Raw genomic sequence first — 15,590 nt, forward strand, 5'->3', positions numbered from 1 at the left:
TATCGGTAGTACAAAGAGTAGGCCTGTCTGTGTGCAACAATACAGTGCACATTACTAATGCTGAGATGTGTTCAGTGTGAGATTTCTAACTGACCAAAAAAACCCCAAAAAACCCCTGAGGGTTACTTTTGTCATAGGATAGTATTCTGTTGATCAGACAAAAGACCTGGGCTGTAGTTTCAGTAGGTCAGGCAGGTCTTGGCAGTACCTCAAGACCTCAATATGAAAAAGGGGAAGGGAAGCAGCCAGTTGGGCAAGTAAGAGATCAGAGCAGGGGTGGTGGAAACCTGCTCCAGCAGTATGGTTAGTGTGCAACGGCAAGGTCTGTGTACACGATGCAAACCAAAAGTGCTCTATTGCTTTTGTCAATGCTAGAGAGAAGTCACGACAGCACATGGACCCAGCAGTGGGTCTTCTTGCAGCAACCTGGGACTGGCAGAAAGTTGACCTGAGGAGACACCATAACCTTGACAAACCTCAGACCTGATATGGTGCTAATATCAGACTCACTGAGGCAGTTGGTGGTCCTGCTAGAATTGACCATTCCCTGAGAAGACCAGATGGAAGAGGCTTCTTGCCAAGTAGAAGAAGCTTACAGGTGAAGCAAGGCATGGAAGACCCATTGTACCTCACTGTACTAGCCCATGAAATTGCTCAGGATCAAGGGACTGAACATCATTAATGCACCCGAGAAGACATCAAGATGGCAGTGGACCAAAAGGGGAGATCTGCAGATGACTTAAGCCACCTAGACACAAGCTGGAGACTGATCACCCGTGGCTAGGTTGCCTGGGTACTGGTGTCTGCTGTTGAAAGACCTGAAATACCTGATGACGCTGGGTTTGGTTGCACTGTGGGTTGTGCGTTAAAACAAGCACTCTCATCACTACCTTTTGTCCCCAAAATAATTAAAACTGTTATTTACTGTTATTTGTTATTAATGTTGCTGTTTTGTCGAGCAGTCTTTAGGGTTTCCATGCAGAAGTGCTTTTTGAGCTGCACATTTCTCGTTCAACTCAAATAATTGAGAAACATGTATATAAGAGAATTTAGTAATTTGAGAATCACTTTCCACCACTTTCATATTCTACAAAAATCTGCACAACTTTTTTTCTTGGTAGTGATTTGCAGTTTTCCACTTTTGACATTCTTCTTTCTTTCGCCCTTTACCCCCAGTACAGGCCATGAACAAGACACCTCCAGAGTTTTCCCTCTGGGGAGAAAACACTCTGCCTAAAGCTAACACTACACATAAACTACACATTTCCTATCAACCATAATTAGAAATAAAAGTGAAAATATAAAATTGAAAGGATAAGTGAGAAATTAAGTGCTATGATATCCCAGGATAATCAATATTTTATGGTATCTTAGATGGGAAAGGGTGGAACATAAAATTGAAAGTTGAAATAACAAATTGATTTCCCTTGGACTGAGTGTCAAAGTATGATTTTTGCCATTACACCTTTTAATCTTTAGTGTAAAATTACTTCCAATGCATTCGTAGATAAAGTGTAAAAAGAAACTGCAGCAGTGAGACCTCTCAACAGCAAACTGCAGCAGCAACTTACAGTGAAACAATTTCATAACCAATGAAAACAAACTGAAATTTTACCCTTACAAGGACATGTATATTCTGAAAACTGAACCACAGTAGATGATGAATAGCCTGACCTGTCTTAAGAAAAAAAAAAGTTTAGTTTTAACAAAATGTGTCAGTTTTTCCACATTTGGTCAGTCTGCTGTCATTACAAAAACAAAACAAACGTTTCTACAGTAACCACAAGTCACTCCTTATTTTAACCACCTTACTTTGGTGTGGTATAACAGGAAATGGGAAATGAATTTGTCAGTAAGAAAGTGATGTAAGTGATCGTGATTCAAACCTCCGGCTTGGATAAACAACCACTTTCATAACACGACACCATTCTTCATGACTTCCTTTCCATTCTCCACCACGCTCCCTAGAGTAAATACAGTGAAAACTACAGAAACCATGCACACCCGCCTTGTCTGCATTACAAAGTCATCCTGTTTGGCTGGATTGGGCTTTTTTTTTTTTTTTTTGTCGGTTTTCGGGCCTGTGGGCCATATGTTTGATACCCCTGGGTTAAATCTTTTATTTCTCAATAGTTAAAAGTGTGCAAATATAAAGTGATCAGATGGCCAGCAACTGAATTATGTGTGTTGACTGTAAGTTATGCTTCCAATAGTTTGCCTGCTTTTAAGACCACAGTATGTCAAGAGTTGGTCTGCTTTGCTGTTATCATTTCACATTGAGGATGTTAAAAGACAAGGACTATAAGCTGTAAAAAGCCCATTACAGCTCTATAGCTAGTTGAGTTACAGGCAATTTTTAACCTTTTTGTAAATTCAGTAAAGTCATAAATACCCAAACAGTGACACATCCATGGTGTTTTCATTTGTGATATAGTCAAATTTTATTCAAATTAGTTACCATCCTGTAGCTGTTTTGTCTGCCTGATGGCTTTTTTAAGATGCATGCAGATCCAGTTTCTCTTCCTGTTGTTAAATGTGGACCTAAATATGAACAAGACCTTTCTTATTCCAAAAAATACCCAGTAAAAGTAATAGAGGTGATCCATTTAGCAAAACCTACAGAAATCATCCTGTAGAAGGCAAGATGTTTAGTTAGCCACACTTAGCAACAATCAGCTGTCTGTGTATCCTGTGACACCAACCCAACAACTTGCCATGAGATGGGTTACAGCAAACTAAATAAATAGTAAAATCATCAATGACTGATTTTTTTCTTTATTGATATATATTTTTTTTTTTTATTTGTTCACATGAGCCTCTCCTGTGATTTCTCTTCCACTGTTGGCTACCTCCTTAACAACTGTGGATGTTTATTTATCTCTTAACATTATAAATAGCAGGCAGTTTCACCAATATGCTGTCTATTTTATCACACTAGGAATAAACTATTGGTTTGTTGGGCAGGTTTGAAGAATTGAAACAGGGCTCCATCAGTAATTCCAGATTCCACATTCAAGATAATTTCATTAATTATTTATTATATTTATCTTAGTTTTCCCGAACAGCAGTCCTTTTTAACTCGGACAGCTGGCAGTTTGCTATTCAAACTCAGAAAACCAAAGATCCTAAAGGTAAATCTAAACAATAACATAGCTTTAACAACACCAAGCTTTGACTTGAATTATTTAAGCACTTTAAAAACTACAGGCGAACTTTGAATGGCTTTTATTGACCAGATTGAGCTATAAGAGGCCAGGATTACGGCTTTCTTTATGCTGACATAACAATTCAGTGTGTCAATATGTTTATGCTAATTTGGTTAAAATGACAGGAATATGTTCCATGCAATAAAAATTTTAAGTGCAATATTAAACATAATAAATTCTGACATAGACGCATGTTGTACCACCAAGTCTCTGATGATTTTATAACTAATCAATTCTACCACAAAAAACCCCCAACTAACATGTAGTGGTCTTTTAAAAATTTGGAGTTCATTTATTTTTGTTATCTAGCATAATTCGTTTCATGTGTTGTCTCTTTAGGACAGTAACGTATTAGATTATGTCTATTATATCGCAGTTACTGGCATAACTTTAAAAGATGGTTGTGGGACGTGGCGTGAAGTGCATCTGTGTTCTGGGCACTCAAGTTCAAGTTTACAGCTTAAATACCAGTGTTAATTTAAGCTTGTCCACTGTAACCTGCTAATTTCTGTTTGTTTAAGGCTCAGTTTTATGAGTTGTCAGCCTTTGTAAACACCACTGTAGTGTCCTGTCTGATTTAGTTTAGGCACTGACGATAAATCAGGAGGCACTGCTTAGAAACCAAACCCTGTTCATCTCCAAGAAATGACTGTGATTACAGAGTTTACAGGAGCTGTTGGATTTTACTGTAAACTTATATTATTTTGGTTGTTTTTAATTAAATCAGAAGCAAGTGGAAACTATATACAGAACAAACATTGTTTAAAAGCTGATTCCATTTGATTTTTACAGAGAAAGCTGTGAGAGAACTAACTATATTGTTTTGAATGTATCTATGTACTGCGTTTAGCAGGTTGTATTCTTCCAAAGAAGGCATCAACCCTCTGAGGTCCACATGTAAGTCGGAATAGGTGACAATCCTAACCTTAACTTTAACTCTAAACCTAATCCAAATATATAACTCTTTATATAACTTTTTTTTTAATTTTGTATAAACTATTCATTAAAGTACAATTGGGGGGAAAAAAAAGAGAAAATAATCAATATAACTGCCCCACATCAAGAACTACTACTCTGTTTAATTTCTAAAAACAAGAAACTAAGAAGAAGAAATATATGTTACAAGAACAAAATATTTTAACTAAGAGAGTATTAAATATATATAGAAAAAATTGTAGTATTAGAAAAATGTTTGCGTGATCTTTTTTTTTTTTTTTTTTTTTTTTTTTTTAAAGAAAACAAGGTCAATGCATCATACATACATGCATCATATATACCCAATTAGGGTACATCAATATAATAAATATTAATTAGCACAACAAATGTAAGCAAGAGTAAGTCATTCAGTATTAATCAAAATACACTAGAGAAATAAATGTTCAGTTTTAAAATAAGAATAAGTTATTCAAAAAAAGTTTAACTCCTTCGTCTTTGTTGTGGATTACAAAGACGAAGAAGAAAATATCTCTTCCTCACAATCTTTCAGATCTTTACATATCAAGCATAAATGAGGCTTGTGTGTAGTAATAATAAAGTAAGTAATAATAAATTGAGCTTGCCATGCAATTATAATGTGAATAGAGCTGCTACAGGTCTTATAGCTTAATTACATAAAGAAATATGCTGTTTACCATGAGTAAAATCATGAAATAACATACTGTTAAGATTTTTGTTTTGTTTTGTTTTAATCAGCTAAGAGCCTCTTATTTTTTTTTATTTTCTATTTTTTTTTTTTGGGGGGGGGGGGGGTCCCCCCATTCTGAAACCAAACCTAAAGCATTGGATTTGAGTCATTACACAAAAAATCTGTGGATGTCTCTGACCTTACCCTCTCACATTTAGCTGTATTTGTTTGGTACTTTTAGAACTTTGCCATATTTAATGAAGCTATGCAAATCTGTAATGGGTCTTTTTTACTAGCTATACATATTTTCAGAGTAACAGGCCCTGGGGTACATGGAGCGTCTACATTTTGTTCTTTTTTTTAACTTTAACATTTTTCCAGCATGTTTGAGCTCTTATAACTTTGTAACTTAATAACAGGTGATAGGCATGTTACATTTTTACAGCTGAAAAATACTTTTAAGCTCTGTTAAAAGCTGGAACTAGTCCGACTTTTCAATGTAAAGCCATTGGTCTAACAAAGAGTAAAAGAAACAAGCATTGGCACCCAGGATGTTTGATCTGTTTTCTCATATTTCACTTGAAAAAAATACCTCAATAAATACATTTTGGGTAAACTTTAAAGGTTGTCATGTTGTGTAGGTCTTATAGCTTATGGCTCTGAAACAGAAGAACAATCACATTTTCTATATAAAAATTTGGACTTATCAGATTAATCAGACAGTTAAGTCCTGAAGAGATGTTTCGAAATCCTTGCAATGTGAGCACACAGAAGGGATTGCAGAGATCAAATTTCCATAAAACTGCTTTTCGCTGTATGTCTGTCTCCATAAATCAAGTAAATTAAAAGATAATAAATACAATTACTACACTGGTTAATTCTTTACTCTCCTCCTAAATACCAGTCCCCCCCCTCTCCTTGGTGTTGTTGGAGATCACGGCAGGTGTTTGACCTGCCCGGCTTGCTGCAGACTTCACCTCTAGAGGGCGTGCCGAGTGAAAGCGGGAATGAGAGTGGTGTGAGCAGCAGCGGCGCGCCTCGGCGGAGCGGAGCTGCGTCAAAGCAGCCAAAGTTAGACAGCATTACGCCGGAAATTAGAGGATTTTCATGTCAAAATAAAAGCTGAAAACGCCACAATTGGAACGTGCGAGGACCACAAGAAGTGAATAAGCTGATGCAATAGTTGAGATTTAATGGAATAAAACAAGATAGGCGTGAAGAACAAACCTTCATACTCATTTTAGTCAGTTTTCTTTTAGCTGCTGTCAAGGTCTTTTTTTTCTCTTCTCTTTTCTTTTTTATTACTGGGTCACTAGATTAAATGAACACCCAGATAAGAAGCTATGCATTAAATATTTATATAAATGAATGTAGTTCTTTTAGTTATTCATCAACTTAATCATTAGAAAACTGGGTGTTGCAAAAATATTGTTTAACTTGCTGCTAAAACTTGTTTTAGTTTGTAAAAGAAGGCCTGTTGTTCTCATCCACAGAAATCCTTACATGCGTACTATATGTAACACTGTGAGGTAAACTGTGCTTCAAAGCTATTGCTTATTTTTTCACAAACACAGACCTTCATGTTTGTCTAGAGCCCGTTATGTTTTTATTTGCAATCTTTAGTTTTGGTTAAAAAACCCATCATGGGTCTTTGAACTTTACTGCACAGAAGAAGTTTAATACTAAAAGAATGGATTCGATTCGGCTTCTGAAACTGGGCTAAAACCTGCAAAGAATCACATTAGTCCTGTATTTTAATTAGGGGTCAAATTGTTTAACAGCTGGCTTGCATCAATGCGATGATATAACTCAAACACAATTCATTATGAATGCTTTTTTCTAGTATGCAGGTGAAATCCTATTATATCCTGTGATCAGACTTTGTAAATTTAAGATATTTGGATGGTTTAACTATATTTAAAAAAAAAACGACACACCAATAATGTTAAAAGTTTTCTATCAGAATCAGAAAGCTTTAATAATCCCTAAGGAAATTATGTGGTTACAGTTGCTCCAAGACAGTAACAGTAACAGACTGAACAAAATGAAATAATACTGTATATTACAAAGTTTACAAAGTATAAGAAATAGCTGTAATTATAATGATTTAACTTGGCAAGAGTCACATACATTATGTTCACCAAATATAACAGTGGTTCTAAAACATTTTCTATGATGTCACCCTTTAGAAACCAAAAACATTCAGGGCCTACGGGGGTGCAAGTGAATTTACAGGTAAATAAAGCATCAGCAAAATGCTGCTTGTTTCTCACCCTTAAAGATAATTTTCAATCAGTTTGGTTTCACTTCGTACTTTTCCACTGATCATCTGAGCCTCTAACACTTCGATAACTACTGAATGTGTGTTTATCAGAAGCATGCACAGTGTGAGTATGAGTGACAGCACTGGCTGATTTCCAGTCCTCTGCTGGGATTTCAACTTCATACTTTTACTTACATTCTAGGGGTTTTTTTTTTATATTAATGCTAAATACAAAATAAATCAGTCATTAAGAGTTTAAAAACAATTATAATCACAGAAAATATCCATGGGAAAATAAAACAACAATAATTTACATACATTTTATAACTATATTTTGCAAAAAAAAGAGCAAAGAAAATAATAAAGGTTCTAAACAGTCTTTCTCGTGCAGCCCCACAAGTTTGCGCCCTTTTTGACAGACGTAAACATTGGTCCTGACTGACCTCTGCCTCTTTAAACATCAGCCTAGGAACGCAGTTTGCCAGCAGATCGTTTTGTGCTTCGTACATAACCCGTGCTGTGTTAAGATCAACTAAATCTCTGAATTGTAAGATGTGTAGTTTTTATGTTCCTTCTGTCAAATACATTTAGGATTCTTCTGCAGCGGCAGCAGCATTTGAGTTTGAAAACCGTATACGGAAGTGTGATGTTTGTACTCCCCCTGTCTTGACAGTGGTGCTGGGAGCCGAGAGGGTCAGGGGGAGGAGAGGCAAGGGAGTGGAGCGAGAAGACGACAGGAGGAGATCCACCACAGGGTGACCAATTTAACCGGACCATCCTTGGACCGCTAGGCTACAAATGGTCCTCCACCCTGGGCGCCCCCACCGACAACCACCGCGCCGAATCGGATCGTGTGCTGCGCTCCTGTCGGCGGATAGAAAAAGATGATCTCGGTGAGTCCGTCCTTTTTTATAAAAAAAAAACTGCTGCTGCTGCTGCACACCGCAGGCCGACATATATAAAATATGTTCTCCTGTCACACAAACGTCTCGGGCGCTGTTGTGCTGCGCCGCAGACGCCCGTGCCACCTCGCTGTCAGTACTCCATTTGTGCTGAAGTGAATGACATGGCTGGCGACAGTTGCTGCGAGGCCTCTGCTTCACATCGGCGGCAGTGTGGCGGCGGTGGTGGCAGAGGATACGCGGCCAGTACATGTTTTCCACTGGCGGCCAAAAACAACATATCTGTGTAGCAGTGGGGAAAGGATGAGCCGCATCACCGTGCGCCTGTGTTTCCGAGCACAGCTGACAGCGCTGACGGGTGTTTACAGGGCTGGCTTGCATCTCGCATGAGGCGCTCATAATGATTCGGATCTTTTTAATGACATAACTTTAAACTCAAACACCTCTCTTTATGCGCTAATTGCCTTTCGAATGCGGTGGATTTCTTTCTTTTCTTTTCTTTTTTTTTGTAGGCGATCGCTCGCTTTCCTTGCACTGACTGATGCTGAGGAATGTGCAGCAGCAATAATATAAATATAATGCTAATCTGTTTATTTACCCAAGACTCGTGTTTGTCAGTGCACTAATCCTGTGAGCTATTGCTTTGCTGCAGACTGAAGGACAGAGGAGGAGAAGGAGGAGGGGGGACGACAAAAAGAGAATAAATCGCTGACAGAGGCGTGTTATGTCCTAAGTTGAGATACGGGACGCGGCGGAATGGTTTTATGGTCCCCGCTATGGTTGTCACACAGGCCGTGGTGTTATGTAACAAGAAGCCTACGCTGTTTGAATGCGGGCCCTCACACACGGCCTGTCTGTGCATGGCATTTAGGCACAGGATCGCAGGCACATCATCCGCACATGAGCTAAACAGGGCCGCAGAATATGCGTAAATTGCCCTTTCAAAATCCACAGCGTACCTTTGGTCCCCCCCACCCACTACCAACTGCTTGATCCTATTTTATTTCCTGCATTTTTATCCTCTGGATGAGAAGTGCACCACAGGGAGAAAGAGACGCATGCATGCGCGCCCTCGGACATGTCTACTGCCCCGTAATGAGTGACTTGAATGCTCGCTGTTTGTGGCCAGTTGTCCGGTTTAAAATGCCCCTTAGGAATCGGTCGGTCACCCCCCTTCTCACCCCCTCCCCTCCCTGCCTGTCCTAGAGCCAGTGGGGAGGGATTGGGGGGTGGAGAGTGCAGCCAGGCACCATGCAAACACAAGCGGCTGGCAGCTCCGCGACGTTTGCAAATGGGCATGAGCTGGTCGACCTTGTGCAGGGGAGCGAGGGACGCAGCCGGGGAGGTGGAGGTGGGAGGAGAGGGTAGGGAAGTATGTTTGTGTGTGTGTGTGTGTGTGTGTGTGTGTGTGTGTGTGTGTGAGAGAGAAAGAGAGAGAGAGAAGGGTGGTGAGGTGGTGTTGGTGGTTCTCCTTGAATGTTGTCGATACGCTGCCAGGGAGGAGGGATAGGCTACAGCTCGGACAGATACGTGCCAGAGAAGGCGCATGCAGGCAGCAGGATATAGCGAGGAAAATCTATTTTTGCTTCAACAACACATCGTGCCTCTCTCCGGTGAAAATACCGGCCGAGGAGGAGGAGGAGGAGGCGGCGGGTGCAGCAGCAGCAGAAGCGGCTGTGCGTTTCCTGCGTTATGCGTTCGACTCTGCACTACGGAGCTGAGGGTATCTGGCAGACAGACGTTTTATAACTCAATAAGGGACTTTAACAGTGCTTACAGTGAATGATTACAACGCCAAACTGTTATTGTGTGTATTTTCCATGACATGAGAGCTCTAATAGTGATATCACAACAGGCAGAAACACAATAAATTTGAACAGGTCAGCACAAATTCCCAATTTAATTCCACAGACATGCCCATTTTAACAGACACAGTTCTGCACGTCCTAATCCATATTCTTATTCTTGGACTCAGCTAGAGTGGCTCTGCACGATTCAAAGTTATCCTTTATGTATCATATGCTGAAGTTCAACCACTGTCTGTAAAAACTGGCCACCCTCTGTTTAAACCAGCCGTCCTATAATTAATTAAAGCCAGCATGAGTTATTAAACAAGCCATTATCTTATACACAGTATAGCAAAATGCAGTAGTGAGTAGTGAAATTAATGATTTTGGTACTTTAGGCATTTGAGATCGAAACAAGAAAACAAAAATAGCAGACAAAAGTGAACTTTTATTAACAGTAATTTGAAAGGGAAGTTGCTGGGCCCATTTCAAGCTTCACAATATTAAACTTGAACTCTGCTAGAGTAGCTTTGCATAATTCAAAGCAGTTTGAAAATAATCCTTGTCTATCTCCTTGGCCTTTGTGCAGTCCCTCAGTTCATTCTCTGTCTGAGACAAGTTGTTATAGCTCATTTCTTCTGTTGGAACATCTGTGCGCCCGACATGACCACAATACAAATGTCTGCTTTTGTTGAAATCATACAGAGCCAGAGTAGAAAAAAAATGAAACATTACTCTGAAGTTCAAGCTTTTGCCTGTCAGGGGTTGGTTCATAGAATTGCTGACCTCATTATTTGAAACTTGCTTTGTCAGGTCATTGTTAGGCCATCTGGGGCTAAGGTTAGGGTTAAGTTTTGGTTAACGACCAGACTTTTTTATGGATTATTTGATCATTTGAAACACCCAAAAGAAAAAGCTTTAAAATGTAACATTTTCTAGTTTGTGAAAATTTAAGTATTTAGCAGGTGGTCACAACAAAACCCAATCCTAACAGGTCGCAGATTACCTGGTACATGTTAAGAGGTTATCATGTTATATTACAGTATACGTATATATAGTACCAATCAAAAGTTTGGTCATAGTCATAGTATTTCTTTATGATGGAAACAAAAAACATTTCAGCTGTCAGTCACCTACAGCAACTCGAGCTTTCTTCACCGAACTGAACCAGGAAATTGTGCCTTTAGCTAAATATGTGTACCTTGGTTCAAGCTTACTTTGCTGCCAAATTATTGTTCTGGATAAATCATTAACACCCCAATGAGAGGAAAGCAAAACCCCAAATACACCTTAAACACTTTCACTGCCAGAGGATTGTTTTGAACTTACCAAAGACTCAGGAGAAAGTTAGATTTTTAATACCATCGCATGATGTAAGTCGCCGGCGCAGATCGTGTGAAAGACAGCAAAAGAATCATCAATTCGAAGATTCCACTTCCAACCATCACTCATGTTTTTTTATGACTTTTAATTGTTCAGAATTTTCTAAAACACTTAAAACACACACAAATTTTCTTTTTGTGTGTGATGCATGGATACGATTTTCTTTCTTCTGTGGAGCTCACGGGGGTCATTCTCTTGTAAGGTAACATAAAGGCAGGCATTAGAGTGCCATATGCTATGTTTTCTTTTGGTTACCAAATATAAGTGATAATAAAAAATATGATTATGATTATCAAATTAAATTAGAAGACAAAAAAAAGTTTCTCCTAAACTGCATGGCATTAAGAGAGATGTAATATTCGAGATCATAAACCACATAAAGTAAACATACATAGAAGTCTTTAAAGGTTAATAAAACAGAGTGTGCTCTGAGTCTTGTCCTGTTAGATGGAGAGAAGCAATTTTCAGGAAAAGCACAACTCCAAAAGTTTAATTTCATTTATTCTGGAGTTCACAGAAAATCCCTACTTTTAAATTTTATCCAACCAGATGACGAATTACATGTAAGAAAATGTATGTATGAAATGCTGTGTGTGTTATGTACAACTAAAGGGAAAATATAGGTGAACAACTTGTGATTTAATCCTGCCGTGCCCCAGATCCTGTCATGTTGTATATGCTGCTCCTGTCTTGACAGTGTCCTGTTGTCCGGCTGCGTTTATCTCCATTTTTCACTCGTCTGTTTATTGTTGATTGTGATTATCAGCAGAGCTTGAAGGAACCTTTCTGCATCTTCAAGCCCACCTGCCTTCAAAGTTCTGTGTTTATACCAGAGGGTGTTTTGTTTTTTGTTTTTTTGGTCTTTTTGTGTGTGTGTGTGTGCGGGGGGGGGGGGGTCACACGGAGCAAGTTCTGATTCACCTTAAAAAACCCACACCTACATGCTATTTTGGGCCCCCTCCCCCTGCTCTGAATCCATTTTCAGACTATATCAAGTGGGTCTGGTTTTCCAGGAAATTAGATTTATGTGTATTTTGCTCTCAGTATGATGCATTTTATTTCCTGTCAATTTGCGCATGGAGAAGCTTTTTTTCTCCACTCTAACGAGCTATTAAAAGAGCTAAACGTGTGTCAGAAGAGTTTATTAGTATGACTACTAGCATCAGTGACAGGCTGCTTGTATGTTTCACCTGATTACTAAAAAATGTTTTTTTTCTTTTGCTTCACCTTTTCCTGTTTGTCACTGTACAATCTTCTGTGTGTGTTTGTTTTTTTTCCCCTTTAGACCCAGCAGGAGCTGTGGAGATAGGCCTGGCAGCAGAGACTGGTCATCTTATTAATCTTGGTCTCTGATCACTGGCTCTGGCACAAACATCTGGAGCTTTGTGCGCCATTTAACCCCCATCCAGTCACTCCCACCCTGCGGCCCTGCAGCGTGGCTCCTAAAAACACCTCCTTGCGTCTTCAGAATTTTGTCCACGGGGATAAATGAGTGAACCGGCTGCAGGGGAAAGGGCTGGGACATGTACCAGAACCCCAACAGGTAAACGAACAACTCCTCTACTCCAGGCGAGGCGAGGAGTAAAACGGTGTTTTGGTCCTCCACTGTGGTATCAGTGCTGTGGCTGTTATCTGAACTGTTCTTGTACTGAATGTTTTTCCTCTTTGCTCACACAGAATGTCCTGGTTCAGTGGTTTCCTAGTTGCCAGAGTGGACGACCGCAAGACTGCGTGGGGGGAGCGCAATGGCAAGAAGTCCAAACGGAAGGGAGGCTCATCTCTCTGCAACCCGCGTTACATGAGCTGTCTGCGGGACCCCGATGCTATGGAGCCCCCTTCCGGAGCCCCCCTCCATCAGCACCACCGCGGAGGGGGGGCAGGGGCCATGGGAGGTGGGGGAAACTTCGGCGTCCGTTGCGGATGGCAGGAGGACCACTATGGCAAAAGGGGAGGGGCTCCGAGCGAAGGTGTGGGGCTGAAATCGGTTGACCTGGGCTTTGAGGACGGGGAGTTAAAAGGGAGGAAAGGGGGATGTAATGGAGGAAGCAGCGACATGGGCGACGAAGGTCCCAACGGCGCAGCGGGGGTGGTGACGGCTGCGGACTGCTGGCTCAGGGTGGTACGAGTATTCCAGTCGAAAAAATTCCAGTCCCGCAAACTGGAGCGTCTATACCAGCGTTACTTCTTTAGGCTGAACCAGAGCTCCTTGACCATGCTCATGGGGGTACTTGTGATCGTGTGCGGCATCATGCTGACCTTCCACTGTGTCCACGCCGCCCCTCACGTGGCCTATTCGTCAGCCCTTTCAGTGGCGATGGCGCTCTTTATGGCTCTAATGGTAGTGTGCAACCGCAATGGCTTCCACCAGGACTACATGTGGATGGTCAGTTACCTGGTGATCGGAGTCTTAGTGTCCGTACAGGTTTTTGGGGTGCTCATGGTGGCACCCAGGAGTGCTTCGGAAGGCATCTGGTGGTCCGTGTTCTTCATCTACATCATCTACACTCTGCTGCCTGTGAGGATGAGGGCGGCGGTACTAAGTGGAGCAGTGCTGTCCATCATACACGTGGTCACCACCTGGCAGATCAACCAGGAAGACAAGTTCCTCTGGAAACAGGTAAAAAGCCTGATGTCTGAATGTTCTGTGGTGTCTTTGCTTTTCATGTGAAGCGACACAGATGGCCAACAGTAGTTGCTTTTTTTTCGTTCTGTGGTTTTGTCTCCATACATATTTGCTTGGCAAGTGAAAGATCGCTGGTTCATTTCCAGCCCGCAGATACAGATCTCCTTTGGGGTTGTGGCGGGAAGGGAATCCGGTATAAAACTACTAAATGAAACATGCAGAGCTAACTGCTGTGGTGACCCCTGTGACAAGGGAACAGCTCCTTCTTCTCTTCCCATTCTGTGGTTATTGATTTGTTATCCTGCTGTTTTTCAGAAGTTCGTGATCAAGTTCATACTCTCATATCCTCTTAAAACACACAGGCCCTTGGGTGAGTCACTCATTATAAATGACTTAGAGTGTAGCTAAGCATTGGTTGAATCAATATGCTGAGGTCTCCTGCAAAGTTTTTAACCCCCAACCTGAATAATAAAAAAAGAATGCCATTTTCCCACATTTAAATAGTATTCGAATGACCTTTGACGTTTGAAGCAGATTTTCTATTGAAAATCAGCTAATTTCAACAAAATACATTTAGTTTAGTTATGAGAGTTTGTTGCTTTGTTAGGCAAAAGTAAAACTGAGCCTTACTACAGTGTGATAGGAATTTTATGTACCTACCTGACACTCTATAGATAAAATATTTATTCACAACAACAGCAACTACATTCAGGTTCCAACTGTTTTGGGTTAATTAAAAAAGGGGAAACAATGAGGTTTTGTATATGCAAGAAAAACGAAACGTTGGATATATAATGATGAACTGTCACTGTAGATTGACTGAACTTGACTCTCAGTCATATCCCTGACTGCATTTAAAACACTGACATCATGCTGTTGATGGGGCGGCTAGCGTGTGAACTGTAAATGGCTCTGCTGGGTTTTGTCACCACGTTGTATGTGCGTATTTACATGTACTTTGGGGCTTATGGGTCTCGCTGTACAGTGTGTTGTTTGTGCGTCATGCCAAGGACCTAGGGGCTCACTGAAGGTCAGTGGGCTGAATGAACCGCCCCAGCTGGACGGCTGTATGTGTGTGCGCGTATGTGTGCTGTTGTGTGACAGTGGGAGAATACCGTGATATAAAGCAGTATCACTCAGGTCTCTGTGCTCTCACACAAGGGACACTTTGTACTTTTCTCTCAGGGTGGGGGTGACGGGGGTGAGGCCAAAAGAGAGGGGGGGGGGCAACATGGTGGATGTTTGGCCTCTGTAGTGCCTTAGCTGTTTTACAGCTGTCTTCTCCTCTGGGAAAAGTTATGCAAAACAAAATAGGAAGGCCATTACTAAGAAACAATGGGGGGGATATTAGGCTTAATCTTAACTAATTGTCACTGTAATGCATTTACTGAGTCCTGTGTTATAATATTGTGATTGTTTATTATAAATTAATTACTGTAGCACAGGAGTATATTAGGGATTCGTGGGAACTCAGTAATTACAGCGTGCTCTGTCACATCAGGCACGATATATCATAGTGTAATCCATCACATGTTCTTACATTGTTTGCCATCGTTACGTGAATGAAAGTCATGCGATCGCTGCAGCCCAGCTATGCTGTTAATTCCTAAGGTCGCTTGTGTACTGTGTGACCAGCTAATTCAGTGTCATCAATCACTGCTTCACGCTTGCCTGCAACTATTTCCTCTTTCTCCCATAACTCATTAACCAGCTTTCTGTTTGGATGGATGAGTACAGGTGATTGGTGCAGGCGATTCGAAAACTGGGCATGACGAATGATGTAAATGCAGATAGTGTTTTTT

General features: G+C 40.7%; 1 protein-coding gene across 1 annotated transcript in view; it reads left to right on the plus strand.

Moving 5' to 3' along the window:
• The first annotated feature begins 7,753 nt into the window (after nt 1-7,753).
• Nucleotides 7,754-15,590, plus strand: part of LOC146364619 (adenylate cyclase type 6-like) — a 46,288-nt gene continuing 38,451 nt past the window's right edge. The window contains exons 1-3 of the mRNA XM_084916306.1: nt 7,754-7,986; nt 12,451-12,708; nt 12,843-13,782. Coding sequence (XP_084772432.1) covers nt 12,689-12,708; nt 12,843-13,782 — 960 coding nt within the window. The 5' untranslated portion in view covers nt 7,754-7,986; nt 12,451-12,688. The remainder of the gene's footprint in view (nt 7,987-12,450; nt 12,709-12,842; nt 13,783-15,590) is intronic.

This window comes from Perissodus microlepis, chromosome 20 (genome assembly GCF_051167445.1).
Source record: "Perissodus microlepis isolate ML-2025 ecotype Zambia chromosome 20, ASM5116744v1, whole genome shotgun sequence".
Classification (NCBI taxonomy): domain Eukaryota; kingdom Metazoa; phylum Chordata; class Actinopteri; order Cichliformes; family Cichlidae; genus Perissodus; species Perissodus microlepis.